At 39.0% G+C, this 20,433-nt stretch overlaps 2 protein-coding genes across 2 annotated transcripts in view; both read right to left on the bottom strand.

The window, feature by feature from the left end:
• CHD6 (chromodomain helicase DNA binding protein 6) overlaps window positions 1–14,471 on the bottom strand; it is an 83,718-nt gene extending 69,247 nt beyond the window's left edge. The window contains exons 1-9 of the mRNA XM_080925641.1: window positions 14,422–14,471; window positions 13,580–13,638; window positions 12,861–12,978; window positions 9,838–9,924; window positions 9,528–9,662; window positions 6,149–6,270; window positions 4,629–4,872; window positions 3,226–3,402; window positions 2,365–2,508 (exon numbers count right to left, since the gene is read on the bottom strand). Coding sequence (XP_080781767.1) covers window positions 2,365–2,508; window positions 3,226–3,402; window positions 4,629–4,872; window positions 6,149–6,270; window positions 9,528–9,662; window positions 9,838–9,924; window positions 12,861–12,950 — 999 coding nt within the window. The 5' untranslated portion in view covers window positions 12,951–12,978; window positions 13,580–13,638; window positions 14,422–14,471. The remainder of the gene's footprint in view (window positions 1–2,364; window positions 2,509–3,225; window positions 3,403–4,628; window positions 4,873–6,148; window positions 6,271–9,527; window positions 9,663–9,837; window positions 9,925–12,860; window positions 12,979–13,579; window positions 13,639–14,421) is intronic.
• LOC308427433 (chromodomain-helicase-DNA-binding protein 6-like) overlaps window positions 13,471–20,433 on the bottom strand; it is a gene marked incomplete at both ends in the record, with an annotated part of 31,003 nt that continues 24,040 nt past the window's right edge. The window contains 2 exons of the mRNA XM_080925562.1: window positions 13,471–13,638; window positions 14,422–14,484. Coding sequence (XP_080781688.1) covers window positions 13,471–13,638; window positions 14,422–14,484 — 231 coding nt within the window. The remainder of the gene's footprint in view (window positions 13,639–14,421; window positions 14,485–20,433) is intronic.

Here is a 20,433-nt window from a genome sequence, read left to right as displayed (position 1 = left end):
GGAGTGCATGAAGAATGTTGTATCATGCACATCATGGGAGCTGTCATATGCAGGCCATTCAAAGCCTGGTAGTGTTCTCTGCTATAATCTGGCTCTGTGTCTGAGAGACCACATCTGCACAAAGATCCCCATTTATTAGACTGCACCAAAGAAACTCTCTCCCTCTTCCAGAAGACAATGACAGAATAGGTATTTCAGAGTCAAAGTGTCTGAGTTAATCTACATACAGCTCAAGTGTGGTACCAGTAAGATCAACCCTGATGAATAAAATAAAGACACAAGATACAAAAGAAATTAAGTTCTAAAGTCAGATAGGGCTGGCTGTTCAACGTTTCTAAAAGGGGTGGGACCTGCTGTCACACTGCTTTCTGAAGAAACAGCACCATTTGTGGGGAGGTTAAAGAGATACTTACTGAAACAGGTTTTAAACTTGGATGAACATGCTTTTATATTGTAAACAGACACTTCTGAGAGCTTATTTGTATTGTGTTTTAAAATATAAGCATTTCTTTTTCAAACAGTAAGTAGAATGATGATTATCAGACAGTGGGTCTGGGGAGATGTTGGTCAAAGGTCATACCATTTTAATTAGACAGAATAAAGTCCAGAGTACAACATGGAGACTATAATTACAACATATTCTTGAGAACTGCAGCGAATGGATTTTGAGTTTTCTCACCACAAAAAGACGGTTAAGTACTGCACAGATTAAATAGCCTGATTCAGCTAGTCTACTCTGTACATATATTCCAAAGCGTATTGTACACACACAAAAATGCAATTTTTGTGTCAACTGAAATAAACCAGATAGCTAATGTATTTTTTTTTCTATAACTAACCCCAATTTTAAACCTAACCTTCTTCAGACCTTGATTATCTGAAGGCATTTAGGAATGTAGTTCCCCCAATGGATGAAGAATTACTATGTAAGAGCCTAAAGAGGAAAACAGAACTAGCTAATTGTTAAAGGTACGGACAAATGTCAATCTGCCACATGCTGGGTTCAGCTTTTGCCCTTCACTTGGTTCATACCTGAATCACTTAGAGTATACTACATGCCAGACACTGTGCTGGTCAATACAACAAACACAACTTTGGAGAAGATGTGGGCCTTGTCCTCAAGGAGATCATTGTCTAGGAAGAAGAAAAAATGCATACCACAAATTAAGTGCAATGGGAGAAGAGGATGTATTCCCAATGGTCCAAAAATGGAGAGTGGGTTGGAGCTGGCTTTTGAAGGATCAACAGATATTGAAATGCAGAGGGGGAATTACATGTGCTTTTTAATTTTATTTATTTATTTTTATTGTTTTCAAAGTCTAACTTGCACGACAAATAAAAGCATCAGATTGGAACCAGAGTGCACTCTTGATATCAGTTGGCCATAGTCTCAAATCTTTGTGGTTTCCAAATTGTTTACACCCTCATACTTTTGCACTGTTGCTAATCCATTTAGCAGAACTATGTTTTTCTTAAAATAAAAATGTGTAAGACTTCTGTTACCTTCTTGGTTTTCAACCCCCATTTCAAGATGTTCTAACAACAGAACTGTAAGTCTTCTGGCTTTACCTGTACCCCAGTCATCCATCCTGTTTCAGCCCAACCAGACGATCTGTCACTATTTTGTGAGTTTCATGGCTCTCATTATTCTGAGTTCCCCTCCCATGTAAAGTATTCATTCTTCTTTTTTCATCACTGGAAACTTACCTATTGCAAAAGATTCTTAAATTGAACCTTCTCCCTTGTTCCTGACTCTTAAACAGGTCTGATCTTTTCTTTTAAATTCCCAACTCTGTTATTTTTATTTGTCATATAGCATTTAAACTTGTCTGACATATTTTTTTAATTCATAGTAAATATTTTTATCAACAAAATTACTATTAATATTGTTTTAAATTGGGTTCAATAAACTAGACTGTAAGAGATCTTCGAAAGCTGGGGAAAGTCCAGGTAATCAGGACAAAAAACAGAATCAGTTATTCCACATATATGACTGGTTTCTTTTCTCACACTTGTGTAATGCATAAGCAAGAAGAGAGGCCCTGGAAAGTGCTTCAGATTATGAAGCAGAAAAGGCAAAGGAATGAGGGAAGCAAAAGACAACAGCTTGTTCCTGAGGCCATAGCTACAAATCTTATCACTGAGAATACAAGGGTCTTCAGTGAAGCAGGAGGCCTAATAATTCTTACTAGCAACAAGAACTGCCAATAATTAAGTGTATTTGTCAACATAAACAAATAAATATACAAAACAAAGGAGGCAATGCTCATTTTATAAGCATGGAAACCTTAAAATTCTGTTCTCATAATGACGTGCACTTTCCTTAACCACAGTATTGTCTCAATCCTTTAGGCTCCCAATTACCTGTTCTTCTGTTTTGAGATCACCAAACTCCTCTAAGAAAGCAGTCTCTGAAGGAAACTGTGAGGGCTCCAGAAAGTTAAGCAAACTGAAGAGCTCTTCCACAGAGTTCTGCAAGGGTGTTCCTGTGAGCAGCACTTTGTGTTCCTATAAAAATCAAAAACAGATTGTGAACCATGTTGGATCCACAAAAATAGTTTATGTTTGTGGTGAAAAAAATCAGCCAGGGCAATTTGTGTTCAGCTTCTGGCAAATTTTTAATGAAAAGACAGAGTGCCAATACTGCACAGGTGTAGAATGGCCAGCTCCCCTTCACATCATGATTCCAGCAGCAATTTCATGAAAACTATATCAACCATTCATTCACTCAAAATCATTAAGTGCCTGTCCACTGTTACATGACACTAATGTTAAAAGACTATCCTCAGGCTGGAGAGATGGCTCAGCGGTTAAGAGCACTGACTGCTCTTCCATATGGTCCTGAGTTCAAATCCCAGCAACCACATGGTGGCTCACAATCATCTATAAAGGGATCCTATGCCCTCTTCTTGTGTGTCTGAAGACAGCTACAGTGTATTTATATACATAAAATAAATAAATAAATCTTAAGGGAAAAAAAAAGACTATTCTCTGTGCTATCAGTTTTTTCATGACCAAGAAACAAACTATAAACACCTCACAGTTCCAGGTTACAGATTTTATGTTACTTTAGTGCTTTCTAGGTTCCTCTGGAAATCAATCTGTGGCAAAAAAAAAAAAAAAAAAAAAAAAAAAAAAAGATGTGTAGAAGGCCATGGAATGCTCCCTCCACTGTGAGTAGAAGAAATGTATGTTTATTTACGTAAGAAGCTGGCTAGTTCTCACCAGGGCCATGAGCTTTAACCCTTCCAGAAGTTTGCAGTTCCTGTTCTTCAACCTGTGGGCCTCATCGATTATCACACAGCTCCAGTGAATCTTCTTCAGCTCTGGGCAATCCGCCAGGATCATCTCAAATGTTGTGATGACAACATGGAACTTGAAAACTCCTGAAAGGGGGTTTCCCTGAGGATGACAAGCCAAAAGCAGAGCTTTACACCACAGCTACTGAATTCTGCTAACAGTAGATCTGAGAGAACAGCACAATTCAATGACAGATAAGAAGCAAATATGCCCTGTTTTCCCTCATATGTGAAAAAACCCATAACAACAAACCAGCTGTTTAGAAAAGGGAAAATTCAGAATACCAAGTAAACGAATTTATGAGTCATTGTCCTTAAGAAGTTAAGACAAAATGAGGGCAACAGGGAGCTTTTTGGTTCTTAATTGTGACACTAAGGTAAGCAGCCAGGACAATTCATACATTGTCTCAGCCTGGAGTCTACCAAGCCTGATACTTTCAACACTCAAGAAACTCCTCTGCTACATAAGTTCACCATCTAACTCAGGCTCTAGCACAGACTCTAATAATGGGATGCTACAGGACAGGTTACACCCCTATTCTGCTGTCTAAATGCTACCATCACATCTAAAAGCTGCCCAATACTGAAGCAATATAAAATTCTGCCAAGCACTACCGACACTGTCTGAAATCCTGGTTTTCCTCTGCCTGATTATTTAATTTTTACTTTAATTATGACAGTTAGTGCCCAGTGAAAGGACAGACTCATACTTAGTAAAATGATTGTATGTAATAGAAATATAGAAAACGAAGTTGTGTTTTCAACAAGGTGAAACCCATTTTTACTGTTTCCTATCCAATTTCTCCATTTTCTCTACAACTTCCCTGGGTTCAAATCCTAGACACCATACACTTTTTTAAAAACGTTTTTGTTTTGGTTTTGTTGTTATTTTTGAGATAGGATCTTACTATGTATGTAGCCCTGGCTGGCCTAGAACTTGCTATGCAGACCAGGCTGACTGCAAACTCAAGAGATCTGCTGCTTCTGCCTACCAGGGATTAAAGGAATGCACTATCATGCCTGGCCCATACACTAATTCTTATTTTCTTTACTTAGTACGTAACAGTCCAGACAAAATCTTCTGCACACAAAAGCAACTTCACAGACTAGCCAATAAGCCAAGTTTTCAGTGTTGACAAAAAGGCCTCAGATGTACCTCCTGGGGATAAGAAAGCTTCTCTTCAGTCTGTGTTATCATTGTCTTACATAGAATATCATAAGTAAGGAGTCAGCCTCAGACAGAACTTGACAAACAAGTCAACTGCAGCTCGAGATACAGATCTGGAGTTCCTGAGGTTGGTGTCTGAACCTTTCGTTAGAGGGGCTCACCTGCGCATCTCTGTATACCATTTCGTACTGCTGGATCATCTGCCTGCTGATCTGGCTGCCATGGTACACAATAGCATTCATCTCTGTCCATGTCCGGAATTCTCGCTCCCAGTTAGTGATGGTGGAAAGAGGGGCAATGATGAGAAAGGGGCCGTGGATTCCCCTGACAAAGATTTCTGAAAGGAATGCGATGGACTGGATGGTTTTCCCTAGGCCCATTTCATCAGCCAAAATACAGTTTTTTCTGCAGAGGGTAAGAAGTGTGTGTAATTCATTACCAATCTAGGGAAATCACAGAAGCTAGTTATAACTAAACCTCTGTCTGACCTTTGAGGTTAGTGAAAGCTTTATAATTTCACAGCAAGCAATTAAGGCTAGTTTTATAACTATTTATACTTTACCTATGCCAAATTTTAAGAATATTTATACAACAACGCTTTTAGAATAGAAACTAAAAATATTATAAAAAATATTAAGGGGAGAATGTCAATAACCCAAGCTGGATTATTCAAATTTTAATTTTTAAATTAATTTTTAAAGACAGCATATACACCGTTGTGTATGTCACTGCTTCCTCTTATCCTGGCCCCGGTGCTGTTCTCCATTTCCCTACAGAAGGCCTGTTTTTTCCTGTTTCTGTGTCACAGGTATCCAACTGTATCCAACTGTCCTCATGAGGGAACACGTTTCTCTAAGCCAGTTTTTAGAACTGTAAACTTCCTAGACACCAATGTAAAGATGGGACAGAGTCCCACTGTGTAGCCCCACAAGAGGCTAAAAACATTGCTATCTTCTGGAGGTAAGAAGCAAGAGTGGGGGTCCTGGAAGACAAGTTACCACATCTGGTCTCACTCCCTCACTGTTCAGACCCAAGACCTGGTTCAGCTGGGGAAGTTATGCCCTGGGCCACACTGTAAGTAGCAGAGGCTACAGTAGAATATTGGGGCACTTTTAATGTGTTTTGCATTACAATTCATTAACTGAATGGGATAAATAGCCAATCATAAGAAAATCTCAATTTATGTTTTCCAGATTCCATCTGGTTCCTTTAGATTCTAATAAGAACCAGAACAGAAATAAGCCACAGCTGAGTGTTACTGCAAAAATCCAGTACATCTATTAAACCAAAACAAATAGTGGAGTGAGTCTAGACTCTAGATCTGTTCTCTTTCACAGACTTAAATCAAGGAGCAGTGGGTATAACGACGTAAGACGTGTGGTGACACAAAACCATAATTCTAGAACTTGGGAGGAAGAAGGGGGTCAGGAGTTGAGTCTCCCTGATCATATCAGACCCTGTAGCAAAACACTGAAACTCAGCCAGCGTCCACCCTCATAGCTTTGCTGCTATCCTTTGGATCAGACCATGTCCTCTACCAAGGAACATCCAAAGATATCTACTCATTTCTCCTTTTGCTGTCTGTGAATGACTCCAAACTGCTCTATCACTCTTCTAAGCCTCAGTACACCGAGGTGAAGGCAATAAGGCAGTGCGTGAGCACCGGGCTCGGGAACCTCACCTGTTGTACCAGTTGAAAAGAAGCCAGTTCATCCCCTCGAGCTGGTACTCCCGCAGCCGGTTACTGTTCTTATACTCACGAGATGTCTCCAGTTTCTGCCATGCATCAGAGGCAGGTCGTTCCTAGGAAGGGAACAGAGGACACAGTGCACAAAAAAAGGTGTTAAACATAACACAAAAAAACCATGGGTAAGATAGTAAATCCCAAATGCTGTTCTAAGGACAGATTCAAATTGCTGTTATTTTTCTTTATGGTGCTACATTCTCTAAATTTTACCAGATTATGAATACTTCTCTAAGTTTACAGATAACAGACCAACTTACATCTAGTGTCAGACAGCATTGCTAGGCTCTTGGAAGCTGTTCTCACCTACACCTCAATTTCCCAACAAGCTTAGTTGAGTTTCATGGTTTCTCTAACAGAATTTCATTTTTGTTTTTAGTTTGTGTTACTGTATCAGCTCAGTAAAGGACATTGTGTAAAATGCCCATTGATTAGTCACTAAAGTTATCACATTAAGAAATAAAACCCTTTATAATAAAATTACAAATTTTTATATTCTTCTTAAATAAAACACAAGCATCCTTATTCCTTTATTTTGCTGTATGAAATACTAGTTTCTGAAACAGTCACCTTGTGAATACTACTAAGGCCACATTACTATATAAAATGTTTTAAAAATAAATTTATTATTTTAAAAAGTGTGTGGGTGTGTGCACATGAAAAAGTGCAATGCACAGGTGTCCAGAAGTGGTCGTCAGATCTATTGCAGAGTTACAGGTAATTGTGAACTGCCTAACAAATGAACCTGGGTTCTCTATAAGAGCAATGCATGCTCTTAACCCTCTCTCCAGCCCCTGCAACAACTAAATGTATAAGTAAATAAGTAAATAATGTGAAAACCAACAGAGGAAGTTATTATGTGTTCACATACACATAAGAAATGGCTTTGTGATTCTATCTTATTATTTTGTGTACGTTTAGAATCAAGCTTTTTAAAATTACTATTGGGATTTCAGTTAAGGTGATAGTGCTTACTTATTTGGAAGACTATTTAAATCTTTACATATTGAGATTTCCTATACACAAATTTTATTTATTTATGTTTCTTATTTCTTATTTACAAATAGGCACAGCTTTTTAGCTTATAGACAGACTGAATGTCTGAAGTGACATTTTAATCCTTAGCTATCAGTTAGAAATGAGGATACTAGATCTTTGTTTTTCTATATAGCAGTATTAGTCTATTGTTATTTACTTTGAATTACCACAATGGGTTTACACTTAGCACATGCTGCTAACTAAAGCTGAGCCATTTGCATGTAGTGTCTGAAAAATCACTTCCATGTTGTCATGCACACTTGCAGTTTAATATAAACTAAATATAAGCCATGGCCTTCCAGAAAACAGATGACAGCTCACTTACAGACAGTTCTGCTGTGTGAGACCAAGCACTTTCAAAGGGGAGAGGTGAATGTTATAACAGCACATTTTTAGCCATGGTTTCAGTCTAGAATTTTAAATGTCCACTTCAGTGGGAATAAGCTAGGAAGAAGGAAGAATACATAAAGGCCACTGTGGCTCACTAAGGAAACTTACAGGAGTTGTTGGAAGTTATGGAGAAAACTTATTGTGCCAATGCATTTTTCTTCTTAGAGAAAAGTCTGCGAACAAAGACATTCCTATTCTCACAAACTATCCTGCCCCTCTATAGAAATCACTTCCATAGCTTTCACAGGCATCCCGTCTGGATCCCTGAAGCCCATGACACTCAAGCCACTGGGCACCTTTACAAGGTAAGTGAAAAGGTTTTCTTAATGCTGTCTCTCCTCCAGTGACGTCATCACCTGGCTGGCAGCACTGCAGATGCCATTTGAGAGGGCACTCCAGTGTGGCAGCATTGTTCCCTGACCACTCATCACTCTGGACTGTCCATACCGAATGACCTGTCCATCAAGACAGGTAAGGTCTAAACTTCAAAACCCAGAGCAAGAGTCCTTTAGCCAAAAATACTATTTTTCTTAAGGTAATTTACTCCTCATTTATGTATAAAAAGATAGATTTAATTATATTATTAGCCACCATTTCAGTTTAGGATTTTTGGGATAAAATTTCAAAATGTACATTTCAGTAAGAACAAAAAAAACTAGGGAAAGGGGAGAAGTAAAAAGGCCACTGCTGCTCCCTGAGAGAAAGACTGACAGCCTCACAGCTGCAAAGCAGGGGAGGGAAGCCAGTCACCTGACACCTGAGAACCCTCTTCCTGCCAAAGACAGCCAGCCAGGCTGGAGAATCCACACGGGGGCTGTGCTGAGAGAACAGGTGGAATTCTGATGATTTGTGGATGGTAAATCAGCCCCAGAAGGGACTCCTACAGTGGCTTGTTATTGGCTGGTGCTGTTTTTCTCCATATGCATCTGCTCTTTTTAGAAGTCTATGTTCCTGGGTTAGGGACTGTATACTGTGTATTTTTTTTAAGGTATCATACATAATAAACCTTTAACAGAGGCTTAATAAATGACTGGCAAATTAAAAGTGGACAAGAATACATATAGGAGAGGGCTGAAAGGGAGTTAATCAACCATATAGATAACACATTATGAGCTGTGTGAGTTTCTAATCACAAGTCTGTGTCTTCAGATGTTTCTATACATTTTTATTTGCCATAATACCAAAACCAAACACTGACAGGGAGTTATGCTTAATTGAGTTTTTCTACCAATGATGCAAAATTAAGTAATTGGCTGTTTTTATATAAAAATGGCGATAAAACAAAACAAAATACCAAAAACAGATCACTAAAGCCTACAACCACTTTCTTCTTAACAGCTGATCTTTTTGAGATAGCTCTATCCTAACAAGGCTCTGATTCCAATTCTGCTTCTTTTTAATTGTTGATACTCCATGTTCAAATGACCCAGAATCAGAAAAGCCAACAATAAACCTATTTCAAAATGCTATGCCTTCTCTTTGAGGTTCCAGGGATCCATGAAGAACCATTAAGGGCCACTGACCTTAAGAATATTCTGGGGGGGGGGTAGTGAGAGTGGGTGTTAAAAACAGACCACTGAAAGAGCAAGAGATTCAAAATAGGGAGCTACACCCATATCTCCTCTGCACTCCATGTTACTGGTACCAAGAGACAGGTGCACACCAAAAATTTTTAGCCCACGCCCAAGCTTCTTATATGCTACACATGTTAGAACAGATCAGAGCAAGTACTGTGCGGGATGCAGATGAAGCTTGTCAAGGGGAGGGAGCATCAAAGGTTAAATACTTCAGAAGTCACACAGGAACCCAGTCAAATACCCATCATTATTACTAATCTCAAATTTTTAGATGTTATAAGAGGTGTGAGACAGACATGCTGATATATTACCATGTGCTTAACTTCAGGGAGAATTTGTAGAGATTCAAATTCTTTCACTTTTGCAGGATCCACATCTTCTTCTAGCTCCCACGTGCTTTCTTCATATGGCAGAGAGCACCATTTTACCAGGTAATGTGTTACTTCCTGGTGGGAAAATACAAGACACTTGGTAAAGTAGTCAACCGCTCTTTGTCAGCCCCCGAAACCCATACTGCATGAGAACACATGAATGCCATTGACACAAAGACCATTTGTTGACAAGACACACATGTGTGGCAAGAAGCGACAAGCTTTATGAAAGGCAATTGGCAACACCTACCTCCCCAGTTTCCGCATCCTTGGTGTGGGCCACCTCTAAGATACGATCAATTTCTATATAATCTGGATTGAACAAGTCTTCATCAGGCTGAGGTGAACAGAACAGAGTTAGGATGTGCAGTGGTCCTCAACTCTAATAACCAGTGCTTCACTTTTAAGTGGCCTCTACACTGGACTCTTCAGAAAACAGACTGAAGGTGTGCTTGAGAATAAGTCATCTCACAGACATTTATGAAAGACTGTCCTCAAATTCTGCTTTTCGTGACTAAATTTAAAGGTTTCAAACCATTAAATAGTTTGAAACGCGGCCAGGTAAGACCTTCTATAACAATATGGAAGAGCCAGGTTCAGGACTCCCTCTGTCTTATAGCTCGTTTTTCCCTTGGTGAATTGGAAGGATAATTTCCTTTTTGTAACACTGACAAAGTTCTAGTTCCTGATTTATGAGGTAGTTACACATGTTTTAGTTTGTAAAAATCATCTGGGATGTATACTTTGAATTTGTTCACATACTTACGCATATTATGTTTCCAAAGAGGGATTAGGTCATATTTAAAAGTGAATGTGTACCCCAAGTTCTGCAAAGTGCTTTCATTTAATCCTTACAGAAAGAAAGGTTCTACTAGTACTTTATGCCTGCACAATGGGAAAGATACTGGACAAAAGCTATGTATGATATTCATGTATGTATGCATTATGGTTTGAAATAATGAGCATGAAGATCATCAACCCAAAATTCAAATACTATTCATATTATAGGAATATTATTTATCATCTACCCAATATGCCCAATAGTTAAAAGATCCTTTTCACTATCACTCATGTTTTCTTCTATGATGTACTCCAATCTTTCAAAAGTCTATTCCTAGAACTAGAGATGGTTCCATGGCTAAGAGCACTGGCTGATCTCTCTGGAAGACTGACCCAGATTCAATTGCTAACACTCTTTCCTACCAGTACACACTTCTATTATATTATTCTAAGACACACTCCACACACTTTATTCTGTCTGACACCAAAGAAAAGACACTCCTTGGGACTGCATCAGAAAGACAGAAGACTGTTTCACTAAGTCTAGATTCCATCCATCCATCCATCCATCCATCCATCCATCCATCCATCCATCCATCCATCCTCCCTGAAGAGTATTAAACAAGGAACTGGGGTAATAAACACTGACCCATACATAGCTCCAGTGATGAATAAGAAAGACACAGGCTCTGTCTACCTCAAAGTGCTTAACACGGAAGAACCAGACATGTAATCAAGCTACTACATTGCAAATACTTGATAAGACAGAGGTGTTAAATAAATGTTCCAAGAAACACAGAACATACTATCCAACGGTTCACAACAATCCTCATTTAGTCATTGCCTTCCTTCTCCCAACTCTCTGTTTCAGAGGAACATGTTATTAAAAAAAACACAAACCAATTCTCATAAGCTTAGAACCAGCACAGAGTCTGGGCCAAACTGTCATTTTACTGGAAGGTGTGTCCCTGACTGAACCCAGGGTCTTCAACTAGCAAATGCCATGGCAGTGAACTCCATCTCCAGCACTAACTGTGAGGTTACATCAGAAAGATCAAAAGCTGATGTCATCCTGAAGCAACTTATCACTAGCAGAAGAGGACCATGGTCACTGGTGGGTGAATGAATGAGCAACCTACTATGATTGACGGCTGCTGAGTGCCCTCTTAGGTTCTAGTAAGACTGTATTTTAAAAAATAATCTTTATTGTCTGATTCCTTCAAAAGTTATTTGCATAAAACCATACATTACATATAAAAAAGAAAACAGTGTTAGAATTCCATCGACCAGAGAAAAATGATAGGATATTCATATATTGACTCAAGACATCTCCTATGTATTATGTTCTTATGCTTCTTTTCTCTTGCACTCCAGTAAGTAACTGTCCCATTTACTGTTTGGAGCCTATTTTGGTTTTATTTTTTTATTTTTAACTAACATCACTTTATGACACTGAGCATATTTCCAAATCACCAATAATTTTCTTTAGTATTATTATCAAATGTACAGTATGGCATACTACAGGATACATAACTTAGCAAATGGCAGTTAATCCAACATTGGATTTGCTTTTAATTTTTCACCACTATTAGCAACTTTTAAAATAGCCAATTCTGTGTACAAAGACTTGATGTTTTCTTTAAGGCACATGACAGAACCAGACTTCCCGAAAAAAGAACATGCAGATTTGGGACATCTGATGGGTCAGACCTACTCATGCTCACAGCCAGGACAAGCCACTGTCCCTTCCCTGTGCTCTTACCAATAATGGCTAATTACTTGTATAGCCTTAAATGCCTTTAAAACCTTCATACATCTGATAAATAAAAACTGTAAGATTTCAATTTTATTTGCACTTCTTTTGGTTTCTATGGGAGCAAACATTTGGGTATGCTTAATGACCAGCATTTCCTCCTGAACTCCCTGCATATTTGTTTACTTCTTTCCATTTCAGGTCTGGTACTTTTCTTATTAAAGCCTTTGGGCATACATCTATGTAGGCACTTAATTTACATGTATGTGTAAATATGAAGGTTCCTCTGTTAATCAAGAATATATGCTGTGCAAGTGTGCACATGTATGTAATTAGGGAAAATGCAAACATAAACTATACCTGTACTTTCTATTTACTTGAGATACTTGTGTCTACTGAGCCAAAGCCACTACAGATTTAACACTGAAACTCACTAGTCTTTTCTTGTGTTTTGAAATTCTCAAGCTTAATTATTTATTTTTTTCTAATATTTATAGCGTTTTGTTTCTGAATGTCTGCTGTTGGAGGAGGGCCTGTAACTCGATGTATACTGTTCTCATCCTATTTATTGTCCAAGGTTATGAGCTGTCAGTTTAGAAAGCTGTCAATTTATCAGCACCCATATCAGACTTGACCAATAGTGTGACACAGGACTTCAGTTTGAACTTAGAAACGTCAACCTAGGTATTTATTATGGAAAGAAAAGCAGCAGTGAAATGAGTTAATATATATTGTTTCACCTCAGTAAAAATGTGCTTCATCTGGGCCTGTTTGTTCCTAAATCGTTTGATCTTCTGTGCGATGCGGGGATCCTTTTCCAGCTCTTCCATTGTAGCCCATTTACAATGTAAATAGGAACTATCCAAAGACACACAATTGTGAGACAAACATAGCAAAATGTCATTAAAGTTCCAGTAAAAAGATGGTCATCCTTCATACACAGAAGCAGCAGCTGTCTGTTGTGGCACTGCTTAGAAAGGCCTTGTTTTTAGAGCAATTAATAGAGGATTAATTTCTAATCAATTTCTTTGCAATTCCACCAACACTGACTCAGAACAGACGAAGGGGCAGACTTATGGGGCAAACTACCAGTGAAAGTAGGCAGGTAGCAGAAAGGAGAGAAATGCAAGGGGAAAAATTGACACCACTGAACAGCTTTTTCACCGTGGGTGCACATGAGTAATACCCAGAGATATTTTAAAAATACTTTAGTTCTCAGGGCGTACTCTGACTATAATCCACTGCTCTTGGCTGGAGCAAGGGTTTTGGTAATTTTTAAAGTCTCCCAGGGGATTCTTTATAAACCCAGAACAAATAATATTGCCTAAAGTGAATTTGGCTTGGTCAAGGTCATGCCTTAGGGGCCAGTTTCTGAAAATATAGAAGATAATGCAGTGTCACTGGAAAGGAAGCTTTATTCATATAAAATTCAAATACAGGTAGAGTATCAAACACGTACAAATTTCTATACTTAACGTAGAAAAGCTCTAGGTCGAATGGAGGTTCTCCTGGGTGAACCTGTAACCAACAGTAAGCAGTTATCAGCCATACCTCAGGAAGGTCACTTATATAGGCCAAAACAAAACCAACCAATACCTATGTCTCATTTTAGGAGGGATTTCTGGGAAGAATTTCTATTATTCCAGGTCTTTTCTTACACGCTAACATCTCATCCTAATTCTAACTCTTAGTTTTCCAGAAACCCAATAGAGTAAAGGGGTACAAAGGGGCCTTTGCTGGCATCTTTTCAGTGCTCACATGGAAAGAGCTTTAAGTCTAGGCTGGCCCAAGACCCAGAAATATATGGACCACAGCCTGGTACAGAAGGAACTTAAGATCATCTTTTGCTGGCTTCCCCTAATATTCTCTCTCCACATGGGTAATAACAAGAAAGCCTACCCTGAAGGAAAGATAACCTACATCTGATTTGGCACCAACACACTGCCTCATGGAACTCGGTCATGCAGCTCTCTCTCTTGGGGGCCCCCAAGACAGCCCAAGACATCTAAAGAAAAGCCCCCAATGTTTCCTGTTAGGATTCCTTATCTGCCTCTTCCTGGCCCTCGATGACTTCTATTGGGCTACGACAAAGGGATAAATACCTTTGTTGGGGGAGGAAATTGTCAACTGAGCCACTTAAGACATTTAAGATTTTAGTGTCCTAAAAACCTTCACAAGGACAATGTTGGTGACAAGCTCTCACTGTATCTGAGGATGAACAGTTAGTTCTCCAGGCAAACTTTTCTCTACTATTGGTGGTGTCCAATAGCGACAGAGGAGCACTAAACAGGAACTACCCACCTCCTGCACAGTCTTGGATGCCAGGATCTTCTCAATGATGTTTGCATCATCTTCTGGAGGCTCCTGAAGACAGACATTAAAAAACGTTACCAGAAATAACATCTCAGAGAACAAGTCTAAGTGGAGGCAGAGTTCAGGAGTTCAGGATTTTGGAGTACCTGTATAGACTATTACCAGAATAGTTGTAATGCAGAATTTTTACTTTTCTGCTTTTCTGTGACGGCCACGTCCTCCAGAGTATATGATAATATAAATGACTATACTGAGAGCTGTCTTCTCACTCCTGAATTCTAAGGAAATATATTAAATACTGTACTGTTTAATATGGTATTAGCCATATTTCCCCTCATTAGCTCTTGAAATGTCATCTTTGGTTTCTAGAATGTAAGATATACCTAGGTAAAATTTTTCTTCAGATACCCTTCCTGCTTAAGGGTCACCAGACTGCACATCTATAGCTGATCTTGCATTAATTCCATTTTCAAATGTTTCGCTGCTCACGAGTCTTCTCTGCTTAGGTGTAGAGCCAGAAGTGCCTTCACACTGCAGCCCGCCTCTCTTCATGCTCTGCTCTTACCAAGCTGTGCTACGTTTAGAAAATTTTTCTTTGATGTCTTCATATTCACTAACCTTATCCTCAGCTGTATCTAACCTGCTTCTGAATCTGTCCATGTATCTTATGAAGTTATTTCATAATTCTAAATGGCTTACTTGTCCTAACAGACTCTATTGGAAATGTATGTTGACCAACTTTCCCATAACGTATCATCCACAGTTATTTTCAAATTCTCTTCTGGATACCTCACTAATTGTGCCATGTTTGTTTTCTAGGAACAACTACTTAATTTTATTCTATGTTGGACACTAAGGATAGTTCCAAGTAACAGTGTCTTATCACAGTGTTTCTTAGACACAGGAGGAAAGGGGCAGACAATGCCATCTGAGTCAGCTGAGTTGGGTCAGGACTGGGAAACTGTTAACATTTAATCCAAAAGAGAAAGGGGGGGGGGGAACCCAACATTCCTAAACCATTCAAACAGTTTTACCTACTCAAGAATGTGCCCGTCTTTCTGGCCAACCCTGATCCTCAGCTTCCAGAACTACTGCCTTCAGAGAAGACAGCCAATGACTGTGAGCTCACCTCTTCATTGCCCACAATTTCTAATTCATCTAATTTCCATGTCCATAGCTATCAGATGCCTTAAACAATATGCTTTTGCAACCATCCTTTTCTGATTACTGGCTTATTATGACCCATTGCACCTTATCCTGTATCATAGTTAGGTTTCCACTGCTGTGAAGATACATCATGACGAAGGCAACTCTTATAAAGGACAACATTTAATTGGAGCTGGCCATTATCACCAAGGAGTGAAGTATGTCAGCATCCAGGCAGGATGGTCCTGGAGAAGCTGAGAGTTCTACATCTTGTTCCAGAGGAAAACAGAAGACTATCTTCTAGGCAGCCAGGAGGAGGGTCTCAAAGCCCACCCCCACAGTGACACACTTACTCCAACAAGGCCACACCTCCTAATAGTACCACTCCCTGTGCCAAGCATTCAAACCACCACACTCAGCAGGGGAAATCTTCTGATATTCACTTACATTAACTAATAAAGTGCATGAGGTTTCAGTTTAAGGTTTCTTTCCTCTTTTCTTTCTTTCTACACTAATTTCAAAATTATCTCATCTAACCTCATGATTTAAATACTAGCTAGCTTCATTGTGGTGCTTGCCAAATTCACATCCAGACCAAAACTTTCTTCCAGACTGCAGACTCATATTCTAATTATTTGCCATCTTTACTAAGCTATCTTAAGGTATTCAAATATAAATTTCTGAAAACTAATCTTTGGTCTGATACAGTAACAAGTCTCCAGCTCTAAGTCCTGATGCCTCCTCAATCCACAGTTTTTTCTCATCTGAGTTAAAGAAAACTCTACCTTTTCCAGTGTTCAGTCCCAGAATCCCGATGCAATCCCTGACCGTGTCCTCTCCACACGCCCATGTGGAGTGGTCTGGAGTGGTGTCCACAGGCTTACACCCAGGCATGCTAAGTGCCCAGACTGCACTACTTGGGAAGCTGGAAGGTATGGTCTTAGAACCTTTTCTAAGTGTGTGACCTTTTTAGGAGAAGTGTGTTGATGAGAGTGGCAGGCCCAGTGTCTTCTCTGCCTGCTGCCACGACATTAATGGACTAACCCTCTAAATCATAATCTGTTCAAGATCTGTTAGTACACATTAGCAGGAAGCACTGACTGACACACACACACATATTGAAAAAAAATGTTTTCTTTTTCTACTATCAACTGCTTCAAATATTCTTTTATTTTTACCTACAAAAATAGGTAATATGGTTTCTAATGACAAGATTCTTAAGAGTATTTTAGTAAGATCAAAACTAAGGGCATATTAATACATGGATGAGAAAGACACAGGACTTTACTCTTAGAAGGTATAAAACATTCACAGAATATAAAAACATTCAAGTTAAAAGGGGTTGGGAATTCAATTCCAATAAATATATATTCTTTTTTTTTTTTTAACCAGTTGAGGTATCGGCACCAGAAGAAATGATGTTATAACAAGATATTTAAGACATGACCAACACTCAGGTGAGAATAAAAAGAAGTATTCTGGCTATGCCTTCTCTCTGTTCTATCAGAATAAAATTATTATATACCTCTTATTTGTCTGATTTTTTTCAGTTTTGCTATCCATATGAACATTTTCAAATGACAAACTTTAAACAAAACACTGAAAGACAAGCCAAATATGGTGGCACACACCTATAACTCCCGTCTTCTGAGGAGGATGAGGCAGGATTATACATCTAGGCTTGTGTTACACAGACTCTCAAATAACAAAGAACAGGGTTTTCTTTTTTTCTTTTCTTGCCGCCCATTTTAATAAAAAGGAATTTTAAAATGTGTATTTCTAAAATACTAAAGAAAGAAGGAAATGAAATATTGGGATCTTTCCCCGTCAACTGAGTTTGTATATAAGCAAGATCACGTGTGTATAAACATTCAGTGTACACAGATACACAGATATAAACTAAATCTGTCTGCCAAACACTCCATAAAAACCCATCTGCTCTTAAATGCTTCGTTTTCTCAAATGCTTTCTAAAATGTTTTTTAAATGCTTTGTTTTTAGAGAAGACCGTTTGAATTCAAATACTGTGTATTAGAGACTCATGTCATTTAGAAATTTCATTTACACAAAAGAAAATCCCCCAAATTTAAAATCTCATTTACTCCCACAACTAACCATGCCACTTAATTTTCTTTAGCTAACTATAAACACAGGTCTAAATGGAAGCTCAAGTTCTCAGCAAGTGTTACAGAGCTCTCAAAAGTGGTTCTGAGCCGGGTCCTGTCTCTCTAGCAAGCTCAGCACAGGAAGACATGATGAACACACTTGTTTTAGGACATCTCATCACAAATGCTTAGTGTGGTGGCAACTACAAGTCCAGTCTGAGTTTACAAAGTAAGAACAGTTTGGATTCTGGACTAGGCAAGGGTCTAATTAACCCCAGTGGCAGATGGGACAGTATGTCAGGATGGAGGAAGACAGAGTGAAAGGAGTCCAAGGATAACTTCTTAGAATCTCATCTAGAAACACAGAAAGGGAAATGAATGAGGGGGTACTTGGACACATCAAAAAAAAAAAAAAAAAAAAAAAAAAAAAAAAAAAAAGTAAAAAACAAAAAACAAAAACAAAACAAAACAAAACAAAACAAAAAAAAACCAAGCTGAGTTTTGTCTGATATCAGCAGTTAGGAAGTAGAGACACAGAATACCAGCAATTCCCCTGGTATTGGGGGAAAATCAGTTTGGGGTTAGATTGGTAAGGACAGAGAGTTGCAGCAGAGAATTAAGAAAGAATGCTGCGGTGATTTGAACACTCACCTGAGCATAGGCTAAGGGCAGAAAGCAAGCATGAAGAGTACATGCATGGAAACTGGTTGTACCCAATCAATGAAGAAATGGAGGGACAGGAAACCGTCAAAGCTGGTTGTCTTAATTAGGGTACCTATTGCTGTGATGAAACACCCTGGCCAAAGCAATTTGGGAGCAAAGGGTTTATTTGGCTTTCACTTCCATATTGCTGCTCATCACTGAAGTCAGTCGGGACAGGAACCTTGAGGCAGGAGCTGATGCAGAGGCCATGAAAGTGTGCTGCTGACTGGCTTGCTCCCCATGGCTTGCTCAGTTTGCTTTCCTACAGAACCCAGGACCACCAACCCAGGTGACCCCAACCCCAATGGGCTGGGTACACTCCCATTAATTGCTAGTTAAGAAAATATCCTATAGGTTTACCTCCAGCCAGACTTTACTGAGGCATTTTCCCAAGTGAGGTTCCCTCCTCTCTGATGACTAGCTTATGTCAAGTTGGCATAAAACCAGCCAAAAACTCTGGCTGAGTTGGACTAGTACACAGAGGGTACACAAGAACAGTAACACCAAACAGTAGCAAGGGATCTGAAGGCCAAAGTGACTGTGGTATAGTAAAAAGTATAGGAGAAATAATGTGCGAGGAAATGGGGAAAACACAGACCTGGCAAAACAAAATAATCTTTCTTGTTTTTAAATCCAGGAGTCAAAACAAAAAGAAAGCAAAGCTATTTAAATAATGAGTTTGAATATATTTACTCATTAAATACATATATACATAAAATGAAATATATGTATATATTAACTACTAACACAAAGTTGTACCTAAGTGAAAATTATGAAAAATTAAAAACTGATCCTGTTTGCAAAAGTTTATAATCTGATTAAGGGGCCAAACAAGAGTGACACTAAAAAAGTATAGCGAAGGCAATGAAAACCCATCCAAAGCTGATGGTTCCAAGGTTCCAGCTGACAGCACTGCAGATAAACACAGCTGTAACATTATAAAGCAGAAGACAGAAGGTGCTGTGAGAGGTTTCAGCTCAGAAGGCTCCTAGGGCTTAATTTAAAGATACAAACCTGTCTCCGAAGTAGCTCACGGTTTACAAGAAACAGTGAGATAGCAGGTATTCAAAGGACAGTGACAGGGCTAACTATACCAGAGTGTTCTGGCAGCAGAGCGGGCACATCTGTAGCTGGGGAGGGGGCATCCTCAAAAGGGAAAAGGAACCCAGCCTGCTATGCATGGGAAAGGCCAGAGAAGGAGACTCCAGCTTGCAAAGCATGGCAAACGCCAGAAAGGGAGGGCACTGAAGAGTGCAGTCAAGATGGGCACAGAGAGAGACACGGGTGATGCTATGAGCTGATGCTTCATTCAAATTAAAGCCTGTTTGCTCCAAAAGATGAAATCACACAAATACTCGGGAGGCCAAAACTGAGACAGTCTTGAGCAACTAGACAGATGTCACCGAGCAGGCTTTTATTTATTTATTTTTTTTGGTAATGCTGCCCCAGCTGTTCTATAGACTAGGTTGGCTTCTCAAGTGCACCACCACAATAGCACTTGAAGGAGAGAGGAAGCGCTCACCTTCCTTAATGATTTGCATTGAGGATTGTCCAGAATTCTAGAAAGGATACATGCATTAATGCTTTGTGTTAGCTTGGGAAACTGGTTCAAACCCCAAGAACTCTGCATGTAAAAACAAATGTGGAGGGAGCATTCTGGTTCTGTAGTTGCTAGGTCTCTAAGTTTAAAACCTCTCAATCAGCTGCCCTCTCAAGACCTGGGTATCCTAGTCTAGGCTTTGGACTCTAGACAGTCACACAACTGCAACTCTGAACATCAAAACTGGTAGAGCACCAGGCTTTTTGTTATTTAAATTTTGTAAAGTTTAGGGACATAACTAATACAAGCTCAAATTCTATCTGTTTCTCTGCATTAAAACTCTTCACTATATACTTAGAAAAGACTTATTTATGAGATCATGTCAGATTAGCAATGGCTACCTTCAGGACGTCAAGAAATACCTAAAATATGGTAAATGGCCCAGGATAAATGACTTCTAGTAGGAAATAAAAACCCCTGTAGTGTTTTAGCTACCAATTAAACCATA

Source organism: Micromys minutus (genome assembly GCF_963924665.1).
Source record: "Micromys minutus genome assembly, chromosome: 11".
Taxonomy (NCBI): Eukaryota; Metazoa; Chordata; class Mammalia; order Rodentia; family Muridae; genus Micromys; species Micromys minutus.
This window is presented reverse-complemented; position numbering and strand designations above follow the sequence as displayed.